The sequence below is a fragment of the Myotis nattereri genome, assembly GCF_964212035.1.
Source record: "Myotis nattereri genome assembly, chromosome: 15".
NCBI lineage: Eukaryota > Metazoa > Chordata > Mammalia > Chiroptera > Vespertilionidae > Myotis > Myotis nattereri.
In genome coordinates this window covers 47,452,846-47,479,647 of record NC_138090.1, presented here as the reverse complement: position 1 = coordinate 47,479,647, position 26,802 = coordinate 47,452,846, and the positions used below count along the sequence as shown (strand labels likewise).

At 52.4% G+C, this 26,802-nt stretch overlaps 2 protein-coding genes across 2 annotated transcripts in view; one reads left to right on the top strand and one right to left on the bottom strand.

Moving 5' to 3' along the window:
* ARHGAP35 (Rho GTPase activating protein 35) overlaps positions 1-3,968 on the bottom strand; it is a 140,193-nt gene extending 136,225 nt beyond the window's left edge. The window contains exon 1 of the mRNA XM_081108191.1: positions 3,780-3,968. The gene's annotated coding sequence lies outside the window, so the exon portion shown is untranslated. The remainder of the gene's footprint in view (positions 1-3,779) is intronic.
* Positions 3,969-15,432: 11,464 nt separating this feature from the next.
* Positions 15,433-26,027, top strand: AP2S1 (adaptor related protein complex 2 subunit sigma 1). The gene is made up of 5 exons (XM_081108190.1): positions 15,433-15,703; positions 20,245-20,394; positions 24,411-24,524; positions 25,401-25,460; positions 25,658-26,027. The coding sequence occupies exons 1-5, from the start codon at positions 15,701-15,703 to the stop codon at positions 25,757-25,759; spliced, it is 429 nt and encodes a 142-aa protein (XP_080964316.1). The 5' UTR covers positions 15,433-15,700; the 3' UTR covers positions 25,760-26,027.
* The last annotated feature ends 775 nt before the right edge of the window (positions 26,028-26,802 follow it).

Genomic DNA, 26,802 nt, shown 5'->3' with positions numbered 1-26,802 from the left:
ATGTTTCTTTCTCATGGAAGTTTCTATCTCTCTATCCCTCTCCCTTCTTCTCCAAACACACACACACACACACACACACACAACACACACAACTATTTATACCAACATGGGGACCATAAAATTCAGAGAATTAATCATAATTCACAAGGCCAAAATTCAGAAATTAACAGAAACCAGGGGAAATGAATCAAAATTCTCAAGTCAATAATGGTGAAGATACATGCCATACATAATTAAAATTACCAGCCTCTGCTTGTCAGAAAATTCAAAGTTCTAAGAAGTTAGAAGCTAAAAGAGCCATATGGATCTACTACCCAGCCAGCCCTGCCCATTGTCTTACATACAAATGCCCTAACATGTGATGAGTCAGTTGATCAATGGTCCAATTTTGTAGATGACAGTCAATGTTTTTTTATTTCAAATGTGTTCACATAAAACTATTTTTAAATAAATGCTGAAGTAAATAAAGTTTGATCATAACTCAGTTAAGAAATAGAGTCCTTCCAGTAAATGTTCCTTCACAGCTGGATGGATGCTTTAATATGCAATTGCCCTAGGCCAATTCCTAAGGGGGGAAATCAGGCTTTTGATTTACTTAAGAAGTAAAATAAATAAACCTAGGACATGCAAAAGGTTCCCTCTCCTAAGTTAAGGAAGGAAAATAGTTGGATGGCTTTTCTGTAAAAACCACCTCTTCCTCTGAATGAATTTCCTAAACCCCACCCCCAACATAAGATCACTGAAGAAAACAGCTCAAGGAAAGGTGGCTAAGCTACATTTCCCAGGTAATAAGACCAAAAATCCAACCAAATCAGCCCGTTTCTGGCACCGCTTTCTCACTATCAAATCAGGTCCCTTAAAAGGCTTGGGACATGTCAGGCCCACCCATATAACCCTGTACAGCAGTGAGCCCCTTCCCCCCACAACCCAGCATGAATCTGCCCGGAGGCACTCAACTCCTGTGGGTGGAAGTGCCTGCAATACCAGAGGGCAGAAATCTGAGTGACACTTGGCACTCTCTTTCAACAAACAACCGCAAAGAGCTTTCCAAACCCAGGCCCTCACTATTTTCAAGACCAGGAAGTTGAAGCCTTCCAGGGGCAGAGGTAAAAAAGAAATAAGCCCACTCTCCCCTACCCCTCCCACAAGTCACAGTGCAAACCAGAGGCCATGAGAGAAGGCACGACTCCTGTGCAGACCCAGAGCAGTAAACGCTAAGTGTGTCCACAGCCCCTGGTTAGATTGGGGAGAACTTGAGAACCAGCATTTCCCCAGACAGGGGTAAAACAAAAATATGACTTGTCAGCTGCATAACAAAACAAAACAAAAAGCACACTTCTAAGTTCTCCCAAAGGGTGCTGGCTTGGAGGTGGAAGGGGGAGAGGGTACAACTGTCTCTTTACAAAAGCTCAGAGAAAGGGGGGGAGGGAAAAAGAGAAGCAAGACCTGTGAGCAGCTGCACTCTCCTTTTCTGAAGGACACAAAGCAGCAAAGCCCAGGGAACTGAAGGGACAGGGATCAAAATGGGGGAGGAAAAGAAAATGGGGCGCTGGAAAGAGATCTGCTCCCCCACAACTAACCTTGGTAACAGGGGATGGGGAGATGGGGGGACACTCCCAGACTCCAGAGAGCAGTGACCAATCAACCAGCACCCACCTATGTACCCAGATCTCACAGGATTCCTCAGGATAAAACCCGCAGGATCAGGGAGCAGAGGGAATGTGCAGTCTAAATCAGAGCCTACAGAACCCTAGATCCAACCCAGCCCCTTCCTCTCCAACGCTGAGCATGGAGACTAGAGGAAGACATGCCTGAAGAGGGGGAGCACTCAATGGGGAATGGGTGGGGCCCGGGAGGGGAGCTAGGAGAAGCAAGTCTGGTAACTTAATGGGAAGAGCCTGGCAGGACACTAGGGGACAGAAAAGGGAAGGGAGGAAAGAAATCAATGAGGAACAAAATGGGGAGAGGGGTTTCAAAGGGAGGGAGAATCCATCCAAAAACTCAGGAGGCTCCAAGAGGGGATTCTGGGGGTGGGGAGGCAGGCGATGATAGGAAGGAATGCTTGAAAAGACAGCTCTAATTCTGGGCAGAATTCAGGGAAGGAAGGCTCAAAAGAAGGTATGAGGCAGGGCAACGTGAGGAGGGCAAATACCAGAAAGGAGAGAGTGGAGGTTGAGCGCTGAACCAAGATGGTGGGGGGAGAGAAGGCGAGGCGGTCATCTCAGAACTGAGAAGCCGCAGAGGCGGAGGCGGCTAGGAGGCCCGGGGTCAAAGAGGACCACTCCAAGCAGGGACAGCCCCAGGGAAAGTTGAAACGGGTCCAAAAACACAGGTGAGCAAGTGGACAGCTCCGAGGAGGCAGCGCTGGGAGGAAGACGTTGGAGAGGATGGGGCAGCGACGAACACATGGAAGAGCAGGTGCAGAAAGGGCCTGGGGGCAGGTCTATGACATGAAGGACGGGAGGGGAAGGGGGCGATGGGTCAGGGAGAAGTTAACGGTGGTCTAATGAGGTAAAGGGCCAAAATGGAGACGAGAGGACTTGGAGCAAAAAAAAAAAAAAAAAAAAAAAAAAGGAAAGAGCTGAAGGCGAGACAGGTCAAAGACAGGGGTGGCGGCAAATGAATGGAACGGCTCAAGAATGGCAAAGAGGAGGTGGGAAGAGAAAACCCTCAAGAACCCTGGGCAGACGGAGTCCTCGGGGCAGCACCGAGGCTGCGGAGAGGCTGGGCTGGGCTGGAGAGCCGGGCTGGGCTGGGGAGAGGCTGGGCTGAAAAGCCGGGCTGGGCTGGGGAGAGTCGGCAGAGACGTGCATGGCAGAAACCAGAGCTCTGCAGGGTCAGGGCTGGGGAGGAGGCTGCTTCAAGAAAGGCAGGGTCGGTCGGAAAGCAAGCAGGTTAGGGGGCACAGCAAGAGCTGGAATTGGGCAAGGGGTAGAAGAACCGGGGGGCAGGCAGGTCTGGAAGAGAGGGAAGGGTCTGAATGACAAAAAAAAAAAAAAGAAGAAGAAGAAAGATGGGAGGAGATGGAGGGGACAGCATGAGGGAGCCGGGGCCAGAGCTGAGGTGTGGAAGGTCACAGAGCCAGGGGCACCCCCGGGGAGCAGCAGGTGCTGCGAGGGGGCAGCGGGGCCCAGGACGGAGGTGAGATCAAGCCCAAGGAGAGGCCCCCGGGACGGCAGGGCCAGACCAACGGGGTCTCGGAAGGCTCCCCGAGGAGGTGGGGCCGCGGGTCCTAGAGGGACAGCTCCTGGGGAGGAAACCGGCCCCGCGAGGAGGGGAAGAGCAGGCAGGTCAGCGAGGAGGGCAGGAGGGAGCGGGGTCGGAGGAGAGGCAGGGAGGTCACGGATGTCCAAGCGGGGGGTCCAGAATGGAGGGGCGCAGAAGGGTGACTGCGGAAGGGGGGTCCCACGAGCACTGCAGAGTCCAGGAGGGGCCAAGGCGGGAGGGGAGGGGGGTGCGGAACGGGGAGCAGAGTGTGGGGAGGGGGTGGCGAGGCAGATGCCGAGATCCCGGGCGGAGGGCGGAGGCGGACTCGGGGACGGCCAGGCGCGGCGGTCAGGGGCACGTCCGCAGGGCCGGCGGGCGCCGCGGGCCGGGCCCCGGCACGAAGCGGCGGGGCCGGCGGGGCCCGGGGCGCTGGGGGGGCCGTTCCCTCCCCTCCCCCTCCAGATCCTCCATTGTTCGCGGGCTTCGGGCCCCGCGGTCCCCGCCTCCCCCAGGACCCCGCAGCGGGGCGGCGCCCGGCCTCGCCGCCGGGGCCCACGAGCTCGCGCACTCACCAGCGGGGCGCCCTCAGCGCGTCCCCGGCCTCCGGGATCCCGGCTGTGTCGACGGCGGCCCCGGCGCCATGTTCTGCTGCTGCTCCTCGTCTAGCGGCGGCTCCGGCGGCGGCGGCGGCTCCGGCGGCGGGGGGCCGGGCGGACCCTCCCTCGCGGACTCCCTCCTCCGCCTCTTGCAGCTCCCGCCGCGGCGCGGCTCTCCCTCGGGGCCGGGGGGGCGGGGAGGGGAAGGGGGAGGGGCGGGAACCAGGGGGAGGGCGGACCGGCCTCGCTCGCTCGCTCCTTCCCTCCCTCCTTCGCAATGGCGGCGGCGGCGGCACCTCTTTCCTGCGGCCACCGCTCCCTCGCGCGCGCCCCCCTCGCTACTGCGCGTGCGTGGCGCCGGGACCGTTGCAGGATAACGGCCCCTGGGAGCGCGCCGCGGGGGGCACAGCCGGCGCGGAGTAGGGTGAGAGGCGGGGGCGCGTGCACCCCCGAGGGGTCCCTGCCGCCGTCGCGGCCTGGCGCTGGGAACGGCCGCGGCGGAGGGCGCAGTGCGCGTGCGCCCCAGCAAAATGCCGCTACTGCAGTGACTGCGGCGCGCGAGACGGAGCGCGAGGCGCCCCGCGGCCGGGCAGCGTGGGGTGGGCCAGTGCGCGTGCGCGGCCGGGGCTGCGGGCCGCCGCAGCTGCAGGCGCGAGGCGGAGGGAGTGGCCGGCGGGAGGTGCGCGCCTCAGATGCAGTCGATCCCCCCCCCTCCTCGCGCCGGCTCCGGGAGAAAGCTGGAGGGAGGCACGGCCCGTCCTGCGTGGGCGGGGGCGATTCCGCTCGCGCGGGACCTGGCCAGCCAATGAGAGGCCAGGGGAGGTGGGTTTGCCGCGCGAGCTGCAGCTCCCGGGGTAACCGAGGAGGAGAGAGGGGAAGACGTAACGTGGGGCGGTGAGGAGGGGCTAAGGAGGGGGGAGCGCACCCAGCCGAGACGTTGACTGGGGAGCACGAGGAGGGGTTGGCCCGCCTCAGCCCAACCGAGCCTCGCCATTGGTCGTCGCTGGCGAAGGGGCGGGGCTGGGGAGCGCGTGCTCTTTCCCCGGCGGTGAAGGAAATCTGCAGACAACGCTCGCATCCAGGCTACTGGTTCTGGCTTCTGCGGTCTCCAGAAAGCCGGGAGGGGAGCCCTGGCTTTCCGGTCAGCATTGCACAGATGACTGCAAGGCAACTGTCAGCGTCGGCGAGCGGAGGGGAAATAGTAGTGACGGCAAGCTGCCCTCCGTAACACTGGAGTTCCTCCGAACTGAGGAGGGGTTCCTCTGGGCCCCCCCCCCCGCTCCCCCCGGAAATACGGATCACAGACGATGAGCGTTCCGGGCGCCGAGTCAGTATTTATGGAATGCACGAAGAAAGGCTGTGCTTCCTATTGCGCTTTGCGTTTCTCTCCGCAGTCTCTTCATCTATAAAATGGAATAATAATCTTACCGTCCTCGTAGAGTCGTGAGAATTGAGTTATAGTTGAAAAGCGCTGAAAATCATGCCTGGCTCTATAAGCGATGATAACATTACATGCGCTCAAGTTTTAAAACACCCCATCAAATGAAAGAGTTCTGGCCCGGCCCGGTGTGGCTCAGTTGGTTGAGCATCCTCTCATGCAGCAGGAGGTTGCCATAAGTTCGATAAATAAAAACATTTAAATAAAAGTTTTCTGATTGCTGCTCAGAGTTGTTCCCATGACCCCTTTTTTTCAAAAAAGAAAATGAGCACTTAAAATATTTATATTGATTGCAGAGAGGAAGGGAGAGGGAGAGAGAGTCAGAAACATCATTGATGAGAGAATCATGGATCGGCTGCCTCCTGCAAGCACAACCTGGGCATGTGCCCTGACTGGGAATCATGACCTGGTTCATAGGGCAATGCTCAACCGCTGAGCCATGCCATCCGGGCAAAAATTTTGCACTTTTAATGCATGAAATCTCATTCTTAGATGTTAGTGACCTTTGTTTTTTTGAAGTTTGTCTTAAGCACTGGGAGCCAACCAAGTGCATGGGCGGGCGAGATTTTCTTTAGGCAACTACTGCCAACCCTGGCTTGTAAGTGATTTTGAAATTGCTTGAGGGAACACCAGAAAGAATGGAGGAAGGGGGCACCTGATTCCCCTCTCTCCAATTAATGTCTTTATAACTCCAATGCAGTGTTCCAGTTTTTTCTAACCTTGGGAAATTTGTGAACTGGCAGCACCTAGAGAAGAGAGAAGACTAGGTTCATTCACTGAACCTAGATACCCCCCCTTTTTTTTAGAATGTATTTTTCTTGATTTCAGAGAAGAAAGGAAATGGAGAGAGGAAAACATCAATAATGAGAGAGAATCATTGATCGGCTGCCTCCTGCATGCCTTCTACTGGGGTTCAAGCCTACAACCCGGGCATGTGCCCTGACCGTGAATCCAACTGTGACCTCCTGGTTCACAGGTTGATGCTGAACCACTGAGCTACCCCAGCCAGGCCCCTCCCCCTTTTTAAGCCCATCAACTCCTTATCCTTCAAGTCTCAAGTTGAAGTCACTTCTTCAGGGTGGCCTCCCATATTTGTCCTGACCCATCATTCTTTGATACGAATGGGCACTTTAGGCTAGGCAGCATTCTGAAGCACTTTACTCAAAAGGTGTTGTGGAGGGTCAAGTGAGTTAATTAATGTTTAGACTATAGTTATTATTCTACTAAACTATGGCACAGAGCGGTTACACAGCTAGTAAGTGGCAGATTTGCGATTCAAACCCAGACAAGTGGATAGATTACTCTCGTCATTCTTTTCTTTTTTAAAAATATATTTTTATTGGTTTCAGAGAGGAAGGGAGAGGGAGAGAGAGAAACTTCAATGATGAGAGAGAATCATTGATTAGCTGCCTCCTGCACGCCCCCTACTGGGGATCGAGCCTGCAACCCAGGCATGTGCCCTTTACCGGAATCGAACCCGGGACCCAGCAGTCCACAGGTCCACACTCTAGTCTAGCCACTGAGCCAAACCAGCTAGGGCACTCTCGTCATTCTTCATAGCACTCCATCAGAGTTTGAAGTTCTGTATTGGTATCACCATTTTATGTGTGAGCCCTTTGACGTCAGGGACTCTGGCTAGTTCCTCCATCTGGCAAATAATCCACAATAAATATTTGTTCATTAATAAATAAAAGAATTCAATGTTAAACAAAGGAGATGATGACAGGCTCTGGGGAAATGCATGGTAGCTAAAAAGATACAGTCCTTGTCCCATGCCTAACTCCTACCCCTCTTTCAGATGCTAGCTCAGATGTCCCCTCTTCCAGGAGGCCCTCCCTGACCTGCCGGGCTGGGTCAGACTGCCGGTCTTGATTCCCACAAACAGCTCCTTAGGCCCCTTCACCCAAACCCTGACCACCCTGGATTGTCCATGTCTGGTGATGGGTCTTTCTCTCCCACCAGACTGTGAGCCCGGTGAGGAAAGGGCTGGGACTCTTGGTCACCGCTGATGTCCCCAGTATAGATCCAGGCATAAGGCAGGGGCTCGGGCAGGGTTTCCCTGGATGACCTAACAGAACCATCAAGGAAAGTCCTCCCAGCTCTGCAATTCTTTCCCGTGCTAAGGAGGGCGGGTGTCCGCTGAGCAAGCCAACCACAGGAAGCAGGCAACCCTGGGGCAGCCGCCCTGTACTCCACCGCTAGCCTCCACTCCAGAATAAATCGCCCAGTAAACAATTATTCGACAGAAAGAAGTTCCGACTGCCGGCCTGGGCCGCTGTCAAGATTTGGGGCACTGCCCTGGAGGCCCCAATGACTGGGACCCAAAAGCCAGAGTAGGTCCAAGGCGGGGCCTGGGAGTCCGGACCAGCACGGGAGAGACGTACAGGCGGAAAAAGCCACAAAAGAATTTTACACAGAGGCTGGAGGTGCGGGAGCATTGTCTCTCTCCATTTCTCAGAATCAGAGGAATCAGAGAGGGCGGGGACCAAGTTTGCCCTCGGCCGAGGCGTCGGTGTGCTCACAGCGCCACCTACCCGCTGAGCGGCGGAGCTGCAGCTCGCGGATGCTGCGGGAGACGCAGAGAGCGGAGCAGCCTTCCGCCATTGGCCAGGAGGCCAGCCAATCACGGGGGAGAAACGGGAGGCGGAGATGCTCGGGCTCCCTGCATGATCTCAGCGCCTAGCGACCAGTGTGGTGGGCACGCGCTGGCAGATGATGCAAGAATTGATAATGAACCTCTCAGTTTCTATAAACTTTAAATATCGGCCCTGCCCGCTGTGGCTCAGTTGCTTGAGCCTCGTCCCATGCACCAAAAGGTCGCAGGTTTGATTCTCCGCCAGGGTACATGCCCTTGGTTGCAGGATCCATCCCCAGTAGGGGGCGTGCAGGAGGCAGCCATCGATGTTTCTCTTTCCCTTTATCAAATCAATAAAAAACATTTTTTAAAAAATTGACTCGTCCTAGTCGGGTAGCTCAATTGTTAGAGCGTCATCGTGATATGGCAATGTTGTGGATTCCATCCCTGGTGAGGGCACATCACATACAAGAATCAACCAATGAATATATCAATACATGGAACAACAAATCTCTCACATGAATAAATAAAAATGTTTTTAAACTGAAATATAACATGCATACTGACAAGTACCCAAATCAACTATTCACAAAGAGAACACATGCCTATAACCAGCACCCAGATTAAGAAACAATATGACAGCCGAAACCGGTTTGGCTCAGTGGATAGAGTGTCGGCCTGCGGACTGAGAGGTCCCAGGTTCGATTCCGGTCAAGGGCATGTAACTGGGTTGCGGGCACATCCCCAGTAGGAGATGTGCAGGAGGCAGCTGATCGATGTTTCTCTCTCATCGATGTTTCTAACTCTCTATCTCTCTCCCTTTCTCTCTGTAAAACATCAATAAAATATATTTTAAAAAAAGAAAAAGAAAAAAAAAGAAACAATATGACAGCCCTAGCTGGTTTGGCTCAGTGGATAGAGCATTGGCCTGTGGACTAAAGGGTCCCAGGTTCATTTCCGGCCAAGGACACATGCCTGAGTTGTGGGCTTGATCCCCGCCCCCCCCCCCAGTAGCAGGAGGCAGCCAATCAATGAGTTTCTCTCATCATTGATGTTTCTATCTCTCTCCCTTCCTCTCTGAAATCAATAAAAATATTTTTTAAAAAAGAAACAATATGACAAATGTTCAGAAGCTCTCCCGCACCTTGTTCCTTTCCAGTCACTCCCCTCTTCCCAAGAAGGAAAATCACTTTCCTGATTTCTATGACCGTAGATTAGTTTTCCCTGTTTTTACACTTTATATAAATGCAATGATACATTTATATAAATGGCCTCTTCCCACCAACATTTTTTGTTAGATCATCCGTATTCCTGTGTGCAGAGGGAGAGCGTTCACTCTCAATGCTGTGTAGTACTCTACGGTGTGCATGAACCGCAGTGCGTGTGTCCATTCTACGGCTGGTGAGCATCCGGGTAGTGTCCACATTTTAGCCATTATGGGTAGTGCTGCTATGAGCAGCCTAGAACATGTCTTTTGATAAGCATACACAATCATTTCTGCTAGGTATGGATCTCAGAATGGAATTCCTGGTCACCGAGTGGCCGTGTGTCATCCACTTTCTTTCACCAGTTTCCCAAAGTGAATATACCAGTTTACATCCCTGGAGTCAGACATTAGAATTTCCCTAACCACTTGATATTGTCTGTATTTTTATTTTTAAATATGTTTTATTGATTTTTTTTACAGAGAGGAAGGGAGAGGGATAGAGAGTTAGAAACATCAATGAGAGAGAAACATCAATCAGCTGCCTCCTGCACATTTCCCACTTGGCGATGGGCCCGCAACCGAGGTACATGCCCTTGACCGGAATTGAACCCAGGACCTTTCAGTCTGCAGGCTGAAGCTCTATCCACTGAGCCAAACTAGTTAGAGCTGTATTTTTATTTTGTAAAAGACTTTAAAATTGATTTTTAGAGAGAAAGGAAGAGAGAGGGGGAGAGAGACAGAGAGAGGCAGACAGACAGACATCGATGTAAGAGTGAAACATCCATCTGCTGTGAGGGATCAAACCTGCAATCTGGGCATGTGCCCTGACTGCGAATCAAACCCGCAAAGTTTTGGTGCCTGGGACACCCAATCACACTGGCCAAGGCAGCACCTTTTCATATCTAGATAGATAGATAATAGATAGATAGATGATAGATATAGATCTATATATATGCCATTTGAATAGCATTTTGTGGTGCTGTTCAAATCTTTTGCCCATTTTTCTATTGTTATATATTCATTTTTTTCTTTTCTTTTTTCTTTTATTTTTACTTTAATATTTTTCCTTGTTTAATTTTTTTTCATTGTTAATCCTCACCTAAGGACACTTTTTCCATTGTTTTTACAGAGAGAGTGGAAGGGAATAAAGGAGGGAGGGAGAGGCAGAGAGAGAGAGAGAAACATCAATGTGAGAGGGACACATCGACTGGCTGCCTCCCACATGCGCCCTGATGGGGGCTGGGAGTGAACCTGCAACCTAGGTACATGCCCTTGACCAGGAACCAAACCAGAACCTTTGGTGTGATGCTCTAACCACTGAGCCACCAGCCAGGGCAATTAAATTCTTTTTAAAAAATTTTTTTATTGCTTTCAGGGAGGAAGGGAGAGGAGAGAGAGAAAGACACATCCCTGGTAAGAGAGAATCATTGATCGGCTGCATCCTGCACGCTCCCTCCCTACTGTGGACTGAGCCCACAACCTGGCCATGCACCTTGACCGGAATTGATCCAGGATCTCATGGTTCATAGGTCCACGCTCAACCACTGGGCCACACTGGCAGAGCTAAATTATTTTCAGTTATACAATAGTGCATAAATTTCCCTGGCTGGTGTTGCTCAGTGGATAGAGTGTTGGCCTGCGGACTGAAGGGTCCCGGGTTTGATTCTGGTCAAGGGTTGCAGTCAGGGTTCAATTCCTGGTCATGGCACACGCAGGGGTTGTGGGCTGGATCCCCAGTGTGTGGCGTGCAGGAGGCAGCCGATCAATGATTCTCCCTCATCATTGATGTTTCTATCTCTCTCTCCCTCTCTCTTCCTCTCCGATCAATAAATAAATTTATACATATCTATAATAATAAAAGCATAATATGCTAATTAGACCAGACGACCTTCCAGATGAAGCCAGGGCTGCAAGGGAAGCCGGGGTCCCAGGTGCTGGAGGGAAGCCCAGGGTCTGGGTGCCAGAGGGAAGTCAGTGCTGGCAGCCGGGGGAAGGAAGGCCTACTCTTGCCCGAATTTCGTGCACCGGGACCTTAGTGTATATATATATATATATATATATATATATATATATATATATATATATATATAGATAGGTGCAGTCTCTTTGGACAACTCAAGCCCGTACCACTTGCCTCTCCAGAAGTGTGCTTTCTTCCAGATCCCTCTATACGCTTACATGAATGCAGCATAGTATAGTGGCAAGAGGCACCTTATCTGCAGGCAGAATGCCTGGACTAGAATCTCAGCTCCACCATTTATTTACAAGCTGTGTGACCTTGGGCTAGTTACTCAACTTCTCTGTACCTCAATTCCCTCATCTGTAAAATGGGGTTGATAATATTGGTACTGCCTTATAAAGTTGTGTTTTTTTAAAAAAGCATTTTTATTGATTTCAGAGAGGAAGGGAGAGATAGAAATATCAATGATGAGAGAGAATCATTGATCAGCTGCCTCCTGCACGCCCCCTACTGGGGATCGAGCCCACACCCAGGCATGTGCCCTGACTGAGACACTGTGATCTCCTGGTTCATAGGTCCACGCTCAGCCACTGAGCCACGCTGGCCAGGCTAAAGTTGTTTTGAGGTTTCAGTGAATGACTTGCTTAGAATCATGTCTGTAACATAGTAAGCACTGTATTGGTGATAGCTACTACTGAGTTGCGAGGGTTTTTGTTTAACATAAATTGTGTAACATTGTTTATTGTGTTGAAATGTAAATAACATAAAATTTACTATTTTAACCACGTTTAGGGGTACAATTCAGTGGCATTAAGTACATTCACAATGTTGTTCAACCATTACCACTGTCCATTTTCAGAACTTTTTAACGAGACCAAACTGAAACTGTATCCATGAAACAGTAACTCCCTGTCTGCCTCCCTCCCACGCTCCAGCCCCTGATAACCTGTGTTCTAGTTTCTGATCCTATAAATTTACCTGTTCTAGGTCCCTCATATACATGAAATCATATAAATCCCTTTAGCCCACAGGCCAATGCTCTATCCGTGATCCAGTCATTATACAGTTGGCTGTAGTGTCTCCGGAGGCAGGAAGCTGTCCTTGTGTGTCTGTCTTATTACACTTAGCATGTAGTTTTCAAAGTCCAGCCTGGCAGGTGTGGCTCAGTTGGTTGGAACTTTGTCCGATACTAAAAGGTTGCGGGTTTGATTCCCGGTCAGGGAACATACCTAGGTTGTCTGTTCAAGGTTCAATCCCTAGTTGGGATGCATGTGGGAGACAGCCAATGGATGTTTCTCTCTACATTGATGTTTCTCCCTCCTTCCCTCTCCCTCTCTTTCTCTCTCTCAAGTACACACACACACACACACACACACACACAGTTCATCCATGTAGTAGCATGTATCAGAACTTCATTGCTGCGTGACTGGTGTGGCTCAGTGGTTGAGCATCGACCTATGAACCAGGAGTCACCGTTCGATTCCCGGTCAGGGCACATGCCCGGGTTGTGGGCTCAGTCCCCAGTGTGGGGTGTGCAGATGGCAGCCAACCAATGATTCTCTCTCATCATTGATGTTTCTATCTCTAGCTCTCTCTCCGTCTCTGAAATCAATAAACATATACTTTAAAAAAAATAACTTCATTGCTTTTTAAGGTTGAATAATATTCTCTTGTATGTATATACTACATCTTGTTGATCCATTCAGCTTTTGGGGGTCACCACAACATGAGGAACTGTATTAAAGGGTCCTGGCATTAGGAAGGTTGAGAACCACTGCTAAGCACCTGCGGTAGCCCGCCTCCAGGGTGAACCACAGTGATTCACTCCTGGTGCTCGTGTCCCCTCCTGCGTTAGACAGAGCTGATCTATGTGCCAGTAAGACACTGTGGAAATGACGAAGGGTGACTTCTGAGCAAGGTCAGAGAAACCATTGCAGCGTCTGCCTTGCCCTGTCTTGGATCCTTCACTCTGGGGGGGAACAGCTGCCACGCGGGGACACTCATGTCCTTGAGGGGAGGTCTCCCTGTGGGAAACTGAGGCCTTCAATAGGCAGCATTAAGCAGCCAACCCCACGAGCGAGCCACCTCATGAGAGCCTCCAAGCTAGAACCACCCAGGAAAGCTGCTCCCCAAGTTCTGACCCACAGAAACTGTGTGAGATACAAAATGGCAACTGTTGCTGCCTAAGTAACTTTTTTATTTGCATAACGTCATTTAATTTCCCCTGAAGGCTGCCTGGGTGGGGACAGTGTCTGTTTTCCTGCTTCCTGTTCATTCCTTTGTTCATTCATTCATTCATTCAGAAAAATGTTTCTTTCTTTTTTTTTTAAAATATATTTTATTGATTTTTTACAGAGAGGAAGGGAGAGAGATAGAGAGCCAGAAACATCGATCAGCTGCCTCCTGCACATCTCCCACTGGGGATGTACCGCAACCCAGGTACATGCCCTTGACCGGAATTGAACCTGGGACCTTTCAGTCCGCAGGCCGACGCTCTATCCACTGAGCCAAACCGGTTTCGGCCAGAAAAATGTTTCTTGAATACCAGACTAGTGCCAGCACTAAGCTAAACACTGAAGATCAGGGCTGGGACTAAGGGGGAGCAAGCAAGGTGCCCAGCGAGCGAACTTCACGGAGGCGTCACTTTCAGCTCCTGCGAGGGCTGGATCAGCACCTAAGTGGGAGTGTCTTTTGAAAGTTTCCACCCTGAACACCTTGCTTACTTTATCCTGGTCCCAAATCTGTTGGAGACTGCATAGTGCACAGGACAGAAATGATCACTGACCTCTTTTTTTAAAAATATTTTTTAATTGATTTCAGAGAGGAAGGGAGAGAGAGAGAGAGAGAGAGAGAGAGAGAAACATCGAAGATGAGAGAGAATCATTGATTGGCTGTCTCCTGCACGCTCCCTACTGGGGATGGAGCTCACAACCTAGCATGTATGTGCCCTGACCTCCCGATTCATAGATTAACACTCAACCGCTGAGGGACACCGGCCCGGCATCACGGGCCTCTTTTCGCCTTGGTGATTAATTCAATAGTTTTGTGTTGGTTCTTCTGCCAATAATACTCTTTAAATTTACAGTGTTCTAGGATATGCTTTGTTTTTATTAGGGCAAGTCTCCCTTCAGTATCAACAGTAATACCTTTGTGAGTGCCGTCATCTTCTAGGTAAGGTAGATACAGTTAACAGACAGCCTCCCTACCTTCAAAGCTTACCACCTAATGGGAGATCCACACACGCACCAAATAGAATCACTGAGAGTGGTAATAAAGAAAAAAGTTGTAATAAAGGCTATTAAAAAATCAAACCAGCCCTAACCGGTTTGGCTCAGTGGATAGAGCATTGGCCTGCGGACTGAAAGGTCCCAGGTTTGATTCCGGCCAAGGGCATGTACCTTGGTTGCGGGCACATCCCCAGTAGGTGGTGTGCAGGAGGCAGCTGATCGATGTTTCTCTCTCATCAGTGTTTCTCTCTATCCCTCTCCCTTCCTCTCTGTAAAAAAATCAATAAAATATATTAAGCTCTGGCGAAAAAAAAAAAAATCAAACTAACTACTTACCTACATAATTTTGGGGGCATGAGAGAGGAACCTTTATATGTAGGGCCTCTGAACAGGTCTGTGGAGGTGGTGTTTAAACTAAAGGGAGAAAAGAAGCCAGTCTCTCCTTGGCCGGTTTTCCTCATTCCGCGGAGCATTGTCCCTTGGGCAGAGAGGTAGGCAATCAGTTCTATTCCTGGCAGCTCCATCCCCAGTAGGGGGCGATGGATGTTTTTCTCTTTCTAAAATAAATAAAAACACATTTTAAAAAAAGAAAAGAAGCCAGCCTTAGAATGAATGGGGGGAAGGCCTTCCAAAAGGCACGAGGGAAAGCCCTTGGCCTATTTGTATAGCTTAAAGAAGACAGTGTACCTCTGGACAGGAAGTAAGAAGATCCCTATTACCTGATGTTAACGATGAATATTCATGATGTCAGCTAATATTTATTGAGCACTTACTATGTGTCAAGCACTGTGCTAGGTACTTTGGAAGTTATCAAAGCTTTCAAACAATCCTACCGAGGCGGCCCCTTGATCTCTCCTATTTCACAGACGAAATTAAGAGGTGAAGTTGTTGGCCCAAAGTCTCACGGCTAGGAAATGCAACGGCAGAATTTGCACACACACAGTTCACGCTCTTACACTACTCTCCGTCTTCCCTAGGGAAACACTCAACGTATTTTAAACAAAGCCCTGGGTGAGCACGGCAACACAGCTACATTTCCAGCGTCCCACACGCCGTTTCTTTATTTAAAACTACTACTCCCAGCATGCCCATCTCACCTTGGAGGAGGGGCCATGAGAACTACTTTTCCCAGAATGCAAGGCTCAGCTTGCTCACCGCCGAGGGTTTCGGTAATTGTAGTCCTCCGAAGACACAACTCCTAGCATGCATGAGGAAACGGGGAGAGGGAAACGGGGAGAGGAAAACGGACAGAGGAAAACGGACAAATTCTCAGGCTGTTGGGAAGAAGGACCGTCTCTTTTCCCCACCTTGCCACCCTGACGCGCAAACCCATTCTTGTGACTGCAATTCCCAGCGGGCTGTGCGCTAGAGGGCGAGCGGATTCTTCTGCCGGAAGTCCGCTCTAGCCCTGGATCCCCCAACACCTTGCAGAGCGGGAGCCGCCCAGTCGCCGCGGGACCGGGGCAGCTGGGGTCCGCACGGGGGTCGCCATGGTAACTGGGGCGCGCTCGCGTTGGGGACGCGAGGAGGGTGGGCCCACGTGCAGATTGGAGGCCGAGTCGGGCACTGACAAGCCCCCCCCTCCCCCCGCTGCGGTGCGTTGGTCTGGGCCGGGCTCGAGCTCTCGGAATTGGGGCCGATCAAAGGCCGGGAAGCGGGGAACTGAGCGCTGGTTCTGGGCATGGGGGTACACCGGGGGCCTGGAGGCTACGGGTCGTTGGAGATAAGGTGCCAAGGGGAGAGGGCTGTAGAGTGGAAGACATTGGAGATGATTGGGGGTTCTGAAACCGGGAGGCAATTGCCGAGGCAGGGTCTCGAGGGTAGAAAGAAGGAATCGGAGGCAGGGAGGGGGCGTCCCAAGAGGAGGGCCCTCTGGGAGCGTGGGAGAAGGAGAGAGACATCGGGATGAAAGAGAAAGGGTCTCCGGAGGCAGGAAGCTGGCGTTGCAGGCGGAAGGGGGTGCTGAAACGGGCGGGACGTCCCGCTGTTGGTGGGAGACTGGGACGTGGAGGCGGGAAGTGGACCGCTGTAGGGAATGGGCCTTTGGTGTCCGGGAAAGCGTGCTGCGAGGGGAAGAAGGCTTGGCGGAAGGGAATGGATACTAGCCATGAAATGGGGTGCAATGTGACAGGTCTTCCCACCCGGGAGGTGAGTGGCGGGGGTGGTGGGGGGGTCGGAGTAGGCACGGAAGTGAGAGATTGGGCTTTTGGAGCAAGGACTGGGTATGGGATTTGGCACCTGACCCCGGGCTGGGGCTTTTGGATCATAAGAAAGGATTCTTTGGGCCGGGAGCTGGGAAAAGAGATGAAGGGTGGTGGGTGTTGGAACAGATCCCCCTCAACTCTGTAGGTTTGCTTCTAGCTCCCCTTCCTGGAGGCCCCGAGTGCCTCCGCCTTTAGAGGTCCACCCCCACGCGGGCGCCTTCCCTTCCGGCCCCTGACCCCTGCCCTGCTCGGAAGTGGTTTTCCCTGGCTCAGCAGAAGGGGTTCTTGGAAGGAGGTAGTAATAGCCTGTCCCAGCCAGCTGGATTGCTGGGGGGAAGTGGATAGAATATGTGGAGAGCGAGATTTAGGAAAGAGTGGACTCTTGCGACAGGGCGGGGGCTCCCCCCTCCCTCCCTCCTACCCCCCCCCCCCCCCTGCAGGGTAAGGGAGCTCAGAGCAAAGCCATTGGACTCCCAGCTCTGCTTGCTGGCTGCGAGACTTCTTCCCCCAAGCTTCAGTTTATCTATAAAATGGGCTTGCGCATGCCTGTCTCCAATAGAACTGGGCCCAAAGGCTGGCTTCCTATCCGGGTGAACTTGGGCCGTAGTTTTCTCAGCCAGATGGCGCTGAATGATAATACTACGAAGAACTAACACAGTCAAACCTCGGTTCTCAAACGTCTCCCCTCTTGAACAATTTGGTTCTCCACCAAGTTGTTCATGGGAAAATGTCTCGGTTGTCGAACAGCACCTCGGTTCTGGACCCGACACCCCTGTCATACTGTTACCTGTGTGATCAGTCAGGCGACAACGGACAGAAGGCTCCAGTGTGAGTCAGTTTATCACTAAGCCTCGCGCTGTTCACATAGGTCTCCCTGGGTTCTAAGAAGGTTAGTGGCAGCAGCAAAGTGAAAAGGAAAGTTGTGAGAACAACAGTAGAGCTGAGAAAAGAAAAAAATTGCAGAGGGTGATAGAGGTGTTCAGGCGTCTGATCTGGCTCCCGAGTCTGGCGTGGCGAAATCCGCGATTCGTACAATTTTAAACCGTAAGGAGGCCACCGAGAGCGCTGATGTGGCTACGGGCGTGGACGTGCTCCTGGAACAGTGATGGCGAACCTATGACACGCGTGTCAGAGGTGACACGCGAACTCATTTTTTTGGTTGATTTTTCTTTGTTAAATGGCATTTAAATATATAAAATAAATATCAGAAATATAAGTCTTTGTTTTACTATGGTTGCAAAGATCAAAAAATGTCTATATGTGACACGGCACCAGAGTTAAGTTAGGGTTTTTCAAAATGCTGACACGCCGAGCTCAGAAGGTTCGCCATCACTGGCCTAGAACAACGATCACAGGCAACTGAGAAAGTTTAAAACAGGGAATCCTTTTGGGGGTCTGGAATGGGTTCATTCAATTTACGTGATTTCTAAATGGGAAAATGACTTGCTTTTCGAACATAGCGCTTCTTGAACAGCCTTCCAGAAGGAATTGAGTTTGAGAACTGAGGTTCCACTAAACTTACGTGTCACTTTAGTTGTGCCAGTCACTGTACTACGACCCTTATGTTTAGTAACCTGTGCAACAGCCTTAGGAGGGAGGGACTCTCGTTATGTCCGTTATACAGAGCGGGAAACAAAGGCCCAGAGAGCTTCAGTGACTTGCCCATGGACACAGGGCGAGTAGTGCCCAGATTCATTCAGACTGCCGAGTTTGAGTTCTTTTTTTTTTTTTTTTTAAATATATTTTATTGATTTTTTACAGAGAGGAAGGGAGAGAGATAGAGAGTTAGAAACATCGATGGGAGAGAAACATCGATCAGCCGCCTCCTGCGCATCTCCCACTGGGAATGTGCCCGCAACCCAGGTACATGCCCTTGACCGGAATCGAACCTGGGACCTTTCAGTCCGCAGGCCGGCGCTCTATCCACTGAGCCAAACCGGTTTTGGCGAGTTTGAGTTCTTAGCCACTCGGTCAGATGCCCCTCAGTCATCACAATAGCTGATTTTATCGAGTGCTCAGTGTGTAACGGGCACTCAGCTAAGCACTCCTGGCATTAACGCGTTCGGCTTTCATAGGAGCCCTATGGCAGTTGGCCTGGCATTTCAGAACATAAAAACACAGCTTCTAGCCATCACGGATGATACTCATAGCTGACCCGAGCCAAGCACTGTTCTGGGTACTTCTCCTATATTTTTACTCCTCATCACACCCTTATGTGGCCCTATTTTCCAGGTGGATAAACTGAGGCACCAGGCGGTTATGTCACTGAAGAAGTGGCAGATGCTTTGGGAAATAGCTTAGCGGTTCCTGAAAGTTAGATAGAGAGCTACCATATGACCCAGCAATTCTACTCCTAGGTTTCCACCCTAGAGAAATGCAAACATACAAGCACATAGAAACTTACACATGAATGTTCAGAACAGCATGATTCATAATCACCCAAAAAATGTAAACAACCCAAGTGTCCAGCCACTGCTGAGTGGATAAAGGAAATGAAGTTATCCACAGAGGGGGACACAACATGGATGAACTTTGGAAACATCGTGCTGAGTGAAGAAGCCAGATGCCACTTCTAGGGAATGTCCAGAACAGGCAAATCCATGGAGGCGGAAAGATTCATGGCTGCTGGGGGCTGGCGGAGGGAGGGTGGCTGCTAATGGGCGGGGGGTTTCTTTCTGGGCTGAGGAACATGTTTCTGGAATTAGTGGTGATGTATGCACAGTTGTCTGAATATACTAAAAACCATTGAGCTATATACATGTGTGGTGGGTTTTATGGTTTGTGAATTATATCTCAACTAGTAGCCCTGCACACAGATCCGTGTGCCAGTAGCTTGCTGCCGCCCTCCTGTAGCTCCCCCCGCACCCCCTCATAGCTTGCTGCCCTGCCCCCTCCTGTAGCTCTTGCTGCCCCACCCTCCTGCTCATCCGTGATCCAGTCATTATACAGTTGGTCGTTATGTAACAACCATTTGCATATTACATCTTTATATTGTAACTAGAGGCCCGGTGCACGAAATTCGTTCATGGGGGGGAGTTCCTCAGCCCAGTCTGCACCTTCTCCAATCCAGGACCCCTCAGACATCCCTCTTGCAGTCCGGGACTACTGGCTCCTAACTGCTCACCTGCCTGCCTGCCTGATCGCCACTAACCACCTCTGCCTGCCTGCCTGGTTGCTCCTAACTGCCCTCCCCTGCCGGCCTGGTCGCCCCTAACCACCTCTGACTTGGCCCCCGCCACTGTGGCTTTGTCCAGAAGGACGTCTGGATAGATGTCTGGTCTAATTAGCATATTACCCCTTTATTAGTATAGATAGGATTTTTTAAAATAAGTAAAAAAAAAAAAAAAAGGTAAGTAAAAAGAAAAAAAGAAGTTAGCCCTGCCAAGACCCATACCAAAGACGTCTGAAATGCAAACATTTATTGAGTGCCTGCTATGTGCCAGCTACTGAACTGTTTTTACAAACTGATTTAACCTGCAAAATAGCCCGACAAGGAAACCTGTCTTGCCGGTGGGGAAATGGGCGCTCAGGAAGTTCAGGTCTCGTGTCCAAGGCCAGGCAAACGAGGTGGTGGGGCCTTGCTTGGACTCAGGGCCCGGGAGCTGGGAGCTGAGGGCAGAGCCGGCTGCTCTGCGGATGAGAAATCTCTCCAGGGGCTGGAGGGAGCTGGGATGGGAGTGTGTGGCCAGCGGCCTGGCTGGGCCCGGGGGAAGGCAGGCAGCAGGGAGGGGGGGCCCTCTCTCCCTGGCGGTGATGGGTGGGGCTGTTGGGTGTATGCAGCCCTGGCCCTCTCCCCCTGCCTCTCTCACTTCCTTCTCCTGCTGCCCCAGATCCGCTTCATCCTCATCCAGAACAGAGCGGGCAAGACGCGCCTGGCCAAGTGGTACATGCAGTTTGATGATGACGAGAAGCAGAAGTTGATCGAGGAGGTGCACGCCGTGGTCACGGTCCGAGATGCCAAACACACCAACTTTGTGGAGGTGACAGACCCCAGTCCCCCATGCCTCCTTTCAGGCCCTCCCCCCAGACCCTCCCCCCTTCCCACATTCACTCACTCAGCATGTTGTTAGCTTGCTGTCTTCCTTTTTTTAGGTACTTTGCATTGTGAAACTTTTCAAACATACAGATTCGTACAATGAGGGAGAAGTGGAGTGAAGGTTCATGCACCCACTACCCAGATTTAATCAGTATTAATATTATGCCTTTTTGCTCTACCTTTTTCTTTTTTGGGCTGAAGAATTTTGGGGGGTTGCCTTTTATACACACACACACACACACACACACACACACAGTGGGGCCTTGACTTAAGAGTTTAATTCGTTCTGAGACCGAGCTCGTTAAGGAGCTTGTTAACTCAAATTACTCTATCAACTCAATGCAAAAAATCGGCCGAGAGACAGCTGGTATCTCAAAAAACTCATTAGTTGGGACACTCGTAAGTCAAGGCCCCACTGTATATACGTGTGTGTGTGTGTATATATATATATATATATATACACACACTGTATATAGTTTTTTATTGATTTCAGAGAGGAAGGGAGGGGGAGCAAGAGATAGAAACATCAATGATGAGAAAGAATCATTGATTGGCTGCCTCCTGCACACCCGCTACTGGGGATCGAGCCCACAACCCGGGCATGTGCCCTTGACTGGAATCGAACCTGGGACCCTTCAGTCTGCAGGCCGACGCTCTGTCCACTGAGCCACACCAGCTAGGGCTGGGATGCCCTTTAAAAACTTACTATAAAAATGTTCAGATTCACAGAACTAGAGAGGACAGTATAACGAACCATCCCTTACTGTAGCATGTGCAATTGTTACAGTCATCATGATATTTCAGGATATGACTTAGGAAATAAGGGCCTTTCATTTCCACAATAGTATTATCAGACCTGATAAGATGCATCATACTTTTTATTTATCTGTTTGTTTGTTAATCCTCACCCAAGGATATTTTTCCCTTGATTTTTAGAGCGAGTGGAAGGGATGGGGAGAGACAGAGAGAGGAGAAACATGGATCTGAGAGTGAAACATCGATTGGCTGCCTCTCGCAGGCATCCCAACCAGGGCCGGGCACTGAGCCCGCAGCCGAGGCACATGCCCTTGACTGGAATCGAACCTGGGACCCTTCAGTCCTGAGCCAAACTGGCCAGGGCTATACTTTTTAAATATTACTCTAATACTTGGTGAATATTTAAATCTCCCCCAAATGATCAATACTGGTTGTTAAAAGCCGGTCAGTCTTGCATTGCTTTGGTCTCTTTTCATCGAGAAGTCTCCACCTTTAGTTCCCATGGTGTTAGCCTGTTCAAGAGACCAGGCTGGGTGCCCTAAAGAATTCAGCAAATATTTATGGAGAGCCTGTGTATGTGTGTGTGCCAGGCGCTGCTCTGGGCGCTGGGATACTGCAGCGAACGGAAGAGACATGACTGAGTCCCTGCCCTCAGAGCTGATGGTAAAGATACAGTGTCAGGTGGTGACAGGGCCCCGAGCATCAAGCACGTGGGGGATGCGAGTGTGTGTGCTGGGGCTGGAATGCGGCTTTAAATGGCTTGATCAGAGAACCCTCATTGAAGAGGTGACATCTGAGCCAAGACCTGCCTGAAGGGGTTGAAGAATGGGAAGGACATGGTATCTGTGAGAGAACATTCCAAGCCCCAGGAACTGGCAAGTGCAAAGGCCCTGGGGCGGGAACATACTGGGGCATTCTTGGAATAGCAGGAAGGCCAGCCGCCTGAGGTGGAGTAAGCGGGGGAGGGACAGGAGGAGATGAGGACAAAGATAACACGGGCAGATGGCGCAGGGCCCTGTGGGCTGTGGTGAGGACGTGGGCCCTTCCTCTGAGTGAGGGGGCAGCCATGGAAGGTTTTGAGCAGAAGAGGGACATGGGCGACTTGGGGACCCTCTATGGGGGCAAGAGCAGAAGCAGGGAGGCCGCGGGAGGTGACAGCCAGGGTCCAGGTGACAGGTGCAGGGGTGTGGAAGCAGTGGGGGTGGCGAGAAGACTGGGAGGTGGAGCCAGCGGGAGGACCAATGGTTAGATGTGGAGCGGGAGAGAGAGCGGCCCACCGGTAGCATGGCACCGTCACTTTAAGACAGGACCGGCTTTGGAAAGAGCAGGCTGAGGTGCAGGTGAGCAGTGAGGTGTCTGTCTGTCCGGGAGGGAGCAGAGTCGGAGTTCCGGGGGAGGGGTTGGCAGGACACAGGTGGACACCCCTGCGGGGGGAGGGGACATTATTGTGTCTCCTGAAGCACCTGTCAGTGTCCAGGGCTGGGGACACCGCGGTGACAGCCCCACCTTCCCTCCGGGGCTCACTGTCCAGTGGGGAGATGGCCCTGTCCCTAGACTGACAGCTGGAGTGGTCAGGCTGGGACAGGCCCCAGCGGCCGAAGGCGTTCAGAGGGGGGACCCCCTCAGCCTGCAGGAGCAGAGGACATGTGGGTCGGGCTGGCGATGGGTTCACGGGCACAGGAGGGAGGGGGAGGGGGAGCCGGGAAGGGAGGCTCAGAGAGTGCTGCTCAGCGACAGGCTCTGCCCGGCCGCCAGCTTGACAGGCAGCGCAGGCAGAGCGTTCCTGCCCGGGAGACTGGAGCCCTCGCTCCAGGGCAGGGGTCTCCAGCCTTTTTTAAAGTCACAAACTGTGTCAAAGGAAAAGTGGCCCTGGCCGCTGTGGCTCAGCGGGTTGGGCGTCTTCCCAGGCCCCGAAAGGTCCCGTTTGACGCCCGGTCAGGGCTCGTGTCCGGGTGGCAGGCTCAGTCCGGGTGGGGCGTGTGTTTCCCTCTCACGTCCATACTTTTTAAATTTTTTATTGATTTTTTACAGAGAGGAAGGGGGAGGGATAGAGAGTTAGAAACATCCATGAGAGAGAAACATCGATCAGCTGCCTCCTGCACACCCCCCACTGGGGATGTGCCCGCAACCAAGGTACATGCCCTTGACCGGAATCGAACCCGGGACCTTTCAGTCCACAGGCTGACGTGCTATCCACTGAGCCAAACCGGTTAGGGCTCACGTGCATACTTTTGTCTCTCCCTCTCCCTTCCTCTCTCTCTAAAAATCAATTAAAATTTTTAAAGAAAGGAAAGTGGAGTACGCACCCTGACACATGCTTGTTAGTCCAGTCCGTGGTTATGTGCGGGCAGCACTGTAATGAGGTCAGAAATTAACAAAGGATGAGCTGGAAAGAATAAACATCCAGGGCTAACGTTGGCCTTCGAAGCTGCCGCCAGGTGGCGCCAGACGCCTGCCAGGCCTGGGCCTGGGGTTTCAGCTGTTGGCTGATGGCTTTGTGCTTGCAGCCCAGGACGCATCTCTGTGTCTGTACCTGCCTGTTTCTCTACCTTACACATACAGTTAGCGCCTGTGTCCCCGTCCATGCGCACTTATGCCTGGGTTGTGTGTGCTGCTGGAGCAATCTTTCCGTGACAGTCCAGTTAGGAGCAAGGCTTGGTTACCAGTGGTGACTGCTGCCAGGCACAGAGCCTGCCTGCTCAACCAGGGTCTGTGGATGAATGAATGAGTCGTCCAGGCTAAGGCCTCTGCCTCTCCAGAGGCACTGGGGAGGCACGCAAAGGTGGGGAGGGTGCCGTGGGACCTGCCTAGCTCCTGCTGGGCTCTGGGCCTTTCTACAGGCTGTTCCCTCTGCCTGGAACACTCCGGCCCATTCACTCCTGCTCATCCTCCAGACCTCAGGTCTGGCGCCCCCTCCTCCAGGAAGCCCTCTGGGCCCCCAGGCTGGGTTAGCTGCCCGCTCTCGGCTCCTGCAGCCCAGCCCTGCCCTCTCTGGGGGTGTCTGAGGATGGATCTCTCAGCACTGCACTGTGAGCCAGGAGGGGAGGGCCAGGCCCATATCCGTCATCACGGTGTCCCCAGCACAGGGCCAGGCACAGAGCAGGGCCTCAGGGGCGTGAGAGAAAGGAGGAGATGTTCTGGCCCACTCTGCCCAGCACGTTGGGCTCTGGGGCACCCCGTCCCTGACTGTCTCCCTGCCCGCAGTTCCGGAACTTCAAGATCATTTACCGACGCTACGCCGGCCTCTACTTCTGCATCTGCGTGGACGTCAACGACAACAACCTGGCCTACCTGGAGGCCATCCACAACTTCGTGGAGGTGCGTCCCGGGGGCGGGCTGGGCCCTGGTGGCCTCCAGTACGGGGACCGTCCCTGGTCCCGCTGCACAGACCCTCCTCGACCGCACCTGCCTGTTTCTCTACCCACCTCACTGCCTTTTGCGTTTCTCTCCTTTTTCCCTTTTTTGTAACATATTTTTATTGATTTCAGAGAGGAGGGGGGAGAGAGAAACATCAGTGATGAGACAGAACCATCGACCAGCTGCCTCCTGCACGCCCCCCACTGGGGACCAAGCCTATATCCCAAGCATGTGCCCTTGACAGGAATCAAACCCGGGACCCTTCGGTCTGCAGGCCAACGCTCTATCCACTGAGCCAAACCGGCCAGGGCCTTTTCCCCTTTTCTTTGGGCCTTGTTTCTGCTGCAGCCACTGTCGTCCTTATGCAGCCGCCTGTCTCCGTGCCCACGCGTCACTTTCCCCATTCCTTTCTCCCTCCCCCTCAGTCTGTCTGTCGTTTTGCCATGTCTTTCTGTCGTCATCGGATCTTCGTTCTTTTTTTTTTTTTTTTAAATATATTTTATTGATTTTTTACAGAGAGGAAGGGAGAGAGAGATAGAGAGTTAGAAACATCGATGGGAGAGAAACATCGGTCAGCCGCCTCCTGCACATCTCCCACTGGGGATGTGCCCGCAACCCAGGTACATGCCCTTGACCGGAATCGAACCTGGGACCTTTCAGTCCGCAGGCCGACGCTCTGTCCACTGAGCCAAACTGGTTTCGGCTGATCTTCGTTCTTGTTTGTCTCCCTCTCCCTCCCGCTCGGTCGCTTTTGCCATCTCTGTCTGATGACCTCTGTTCCTGTCTCTGTGTGTCTCTCTCCCTGCCCGTCTCTCACCGTCTCTCTCCCTCTCCCAGGTCCTAAACGAATATTTCCACAACGTCTGTGAACTGGACCTGGTGTTCAATTTTTACAAGGTGGGCTCCTGGTGACGTCGCGGCCGTGGGGCCACAGGCAGGGGAGGGGGTGGGCCGTAACCCCTGTTGGCACCTCCATGCCTCTGCTGCTGCCCGTTTCCCGGCTCTCAGGCCTCGGAGCCCCCAGCGCCCAGGTCGGGACCCGCATCCGGGCCCCTTCCCTCACGCCGGCTCTCCTGTCCCCTCCCCCCACTCAGGTTTACACGGTCGTGGATGAGATGTTCCTGGCCGGCGAGATCCGCGAGACCAGCCAGACGAAGGTGCTGAAACAGCTGCTGATGCTCCAGTCCCTGGAGTGAGCGGTCCCTCCGCCCCGGCCTCCCATGGACTTGCCTGCTCGCTTCCCCGTTCCAGGCCTGGGGCCCGCCCCGGAGCTCCTCCCTCAGCTGCCCAGGAGGAAGGCACCCAGCTGGGTCTGGGCCGAAAGGGAGGAGACTGCACCCCACTGCCTCTGGGCCCCAGCTGCGGGCGGAGGCCACCTCGTGTGTATTGCGTAACCGTGCCGTTGTCGTGTGACACCGTGAGTGCGTGTGTGGAGCCCCCAATAAACCTGTGGTCCCCTCCTGGGCCCTGTGTCTGTCTTCCCTGGGAGCCGGGGCACTCGGGACTCCCTGGTTAGTCGGTCAGCAAACACTGATGGTGCCAAGAGGCACGTCCACACTGCCCCTGCCACAGAGGCCCCGGACTGGAAGGGGTGACAGGTTTAGACCCGAGCGCTTGCTACTCAGATACTAATATTCACAGCGAACACGCAACATCACTGATTATCGCCCAGGCGTCGCTCTAAGCGTTGACACTGTTACCTTACTCACTCCTCAGCTACGAGGGAGAGATGCTCCCTCATTTTTCAGACGCGCTCAGGAAGGTTCAAAGACTCGCCTGAGGTCACAGAGCTGGTCTGGCTGAGCCAGGTTTGTTCTGAGCTAGTTTTTTGTGTGTTTTTTTTCTCATTGATTTGCAGAGAGAGTAGAAGAGAGAGGGAAAGACAGAAACATCGATGTGAGAGAAACATTGATGGGTTGCCTCCTGCAGGCACCCTGATCAGGGCCCGGGCCAGGGAGGATCCTGCAACCGAGGTACGTGCCCTTGACCGGAATCGATCCCTGGACCCTTCGTCCACAGGCTGATGCTCTATCCACTGAGCCAACCCGGGTAGGGCTGTTTTTGTTTTAAAGCATTGTTTTTTTAAAAAAATATGTGTTTATTGATTTCAGAGAGAGGAAGGGAGAGAAAAACAAACATCAATGATGAGAATCATTGATCAGCTGTCCTGCACACGCCACACTGGGGATCGAGCCCATAACCTGGGCCTGTGCCCTGACTGGGAACCGAACCATGACCT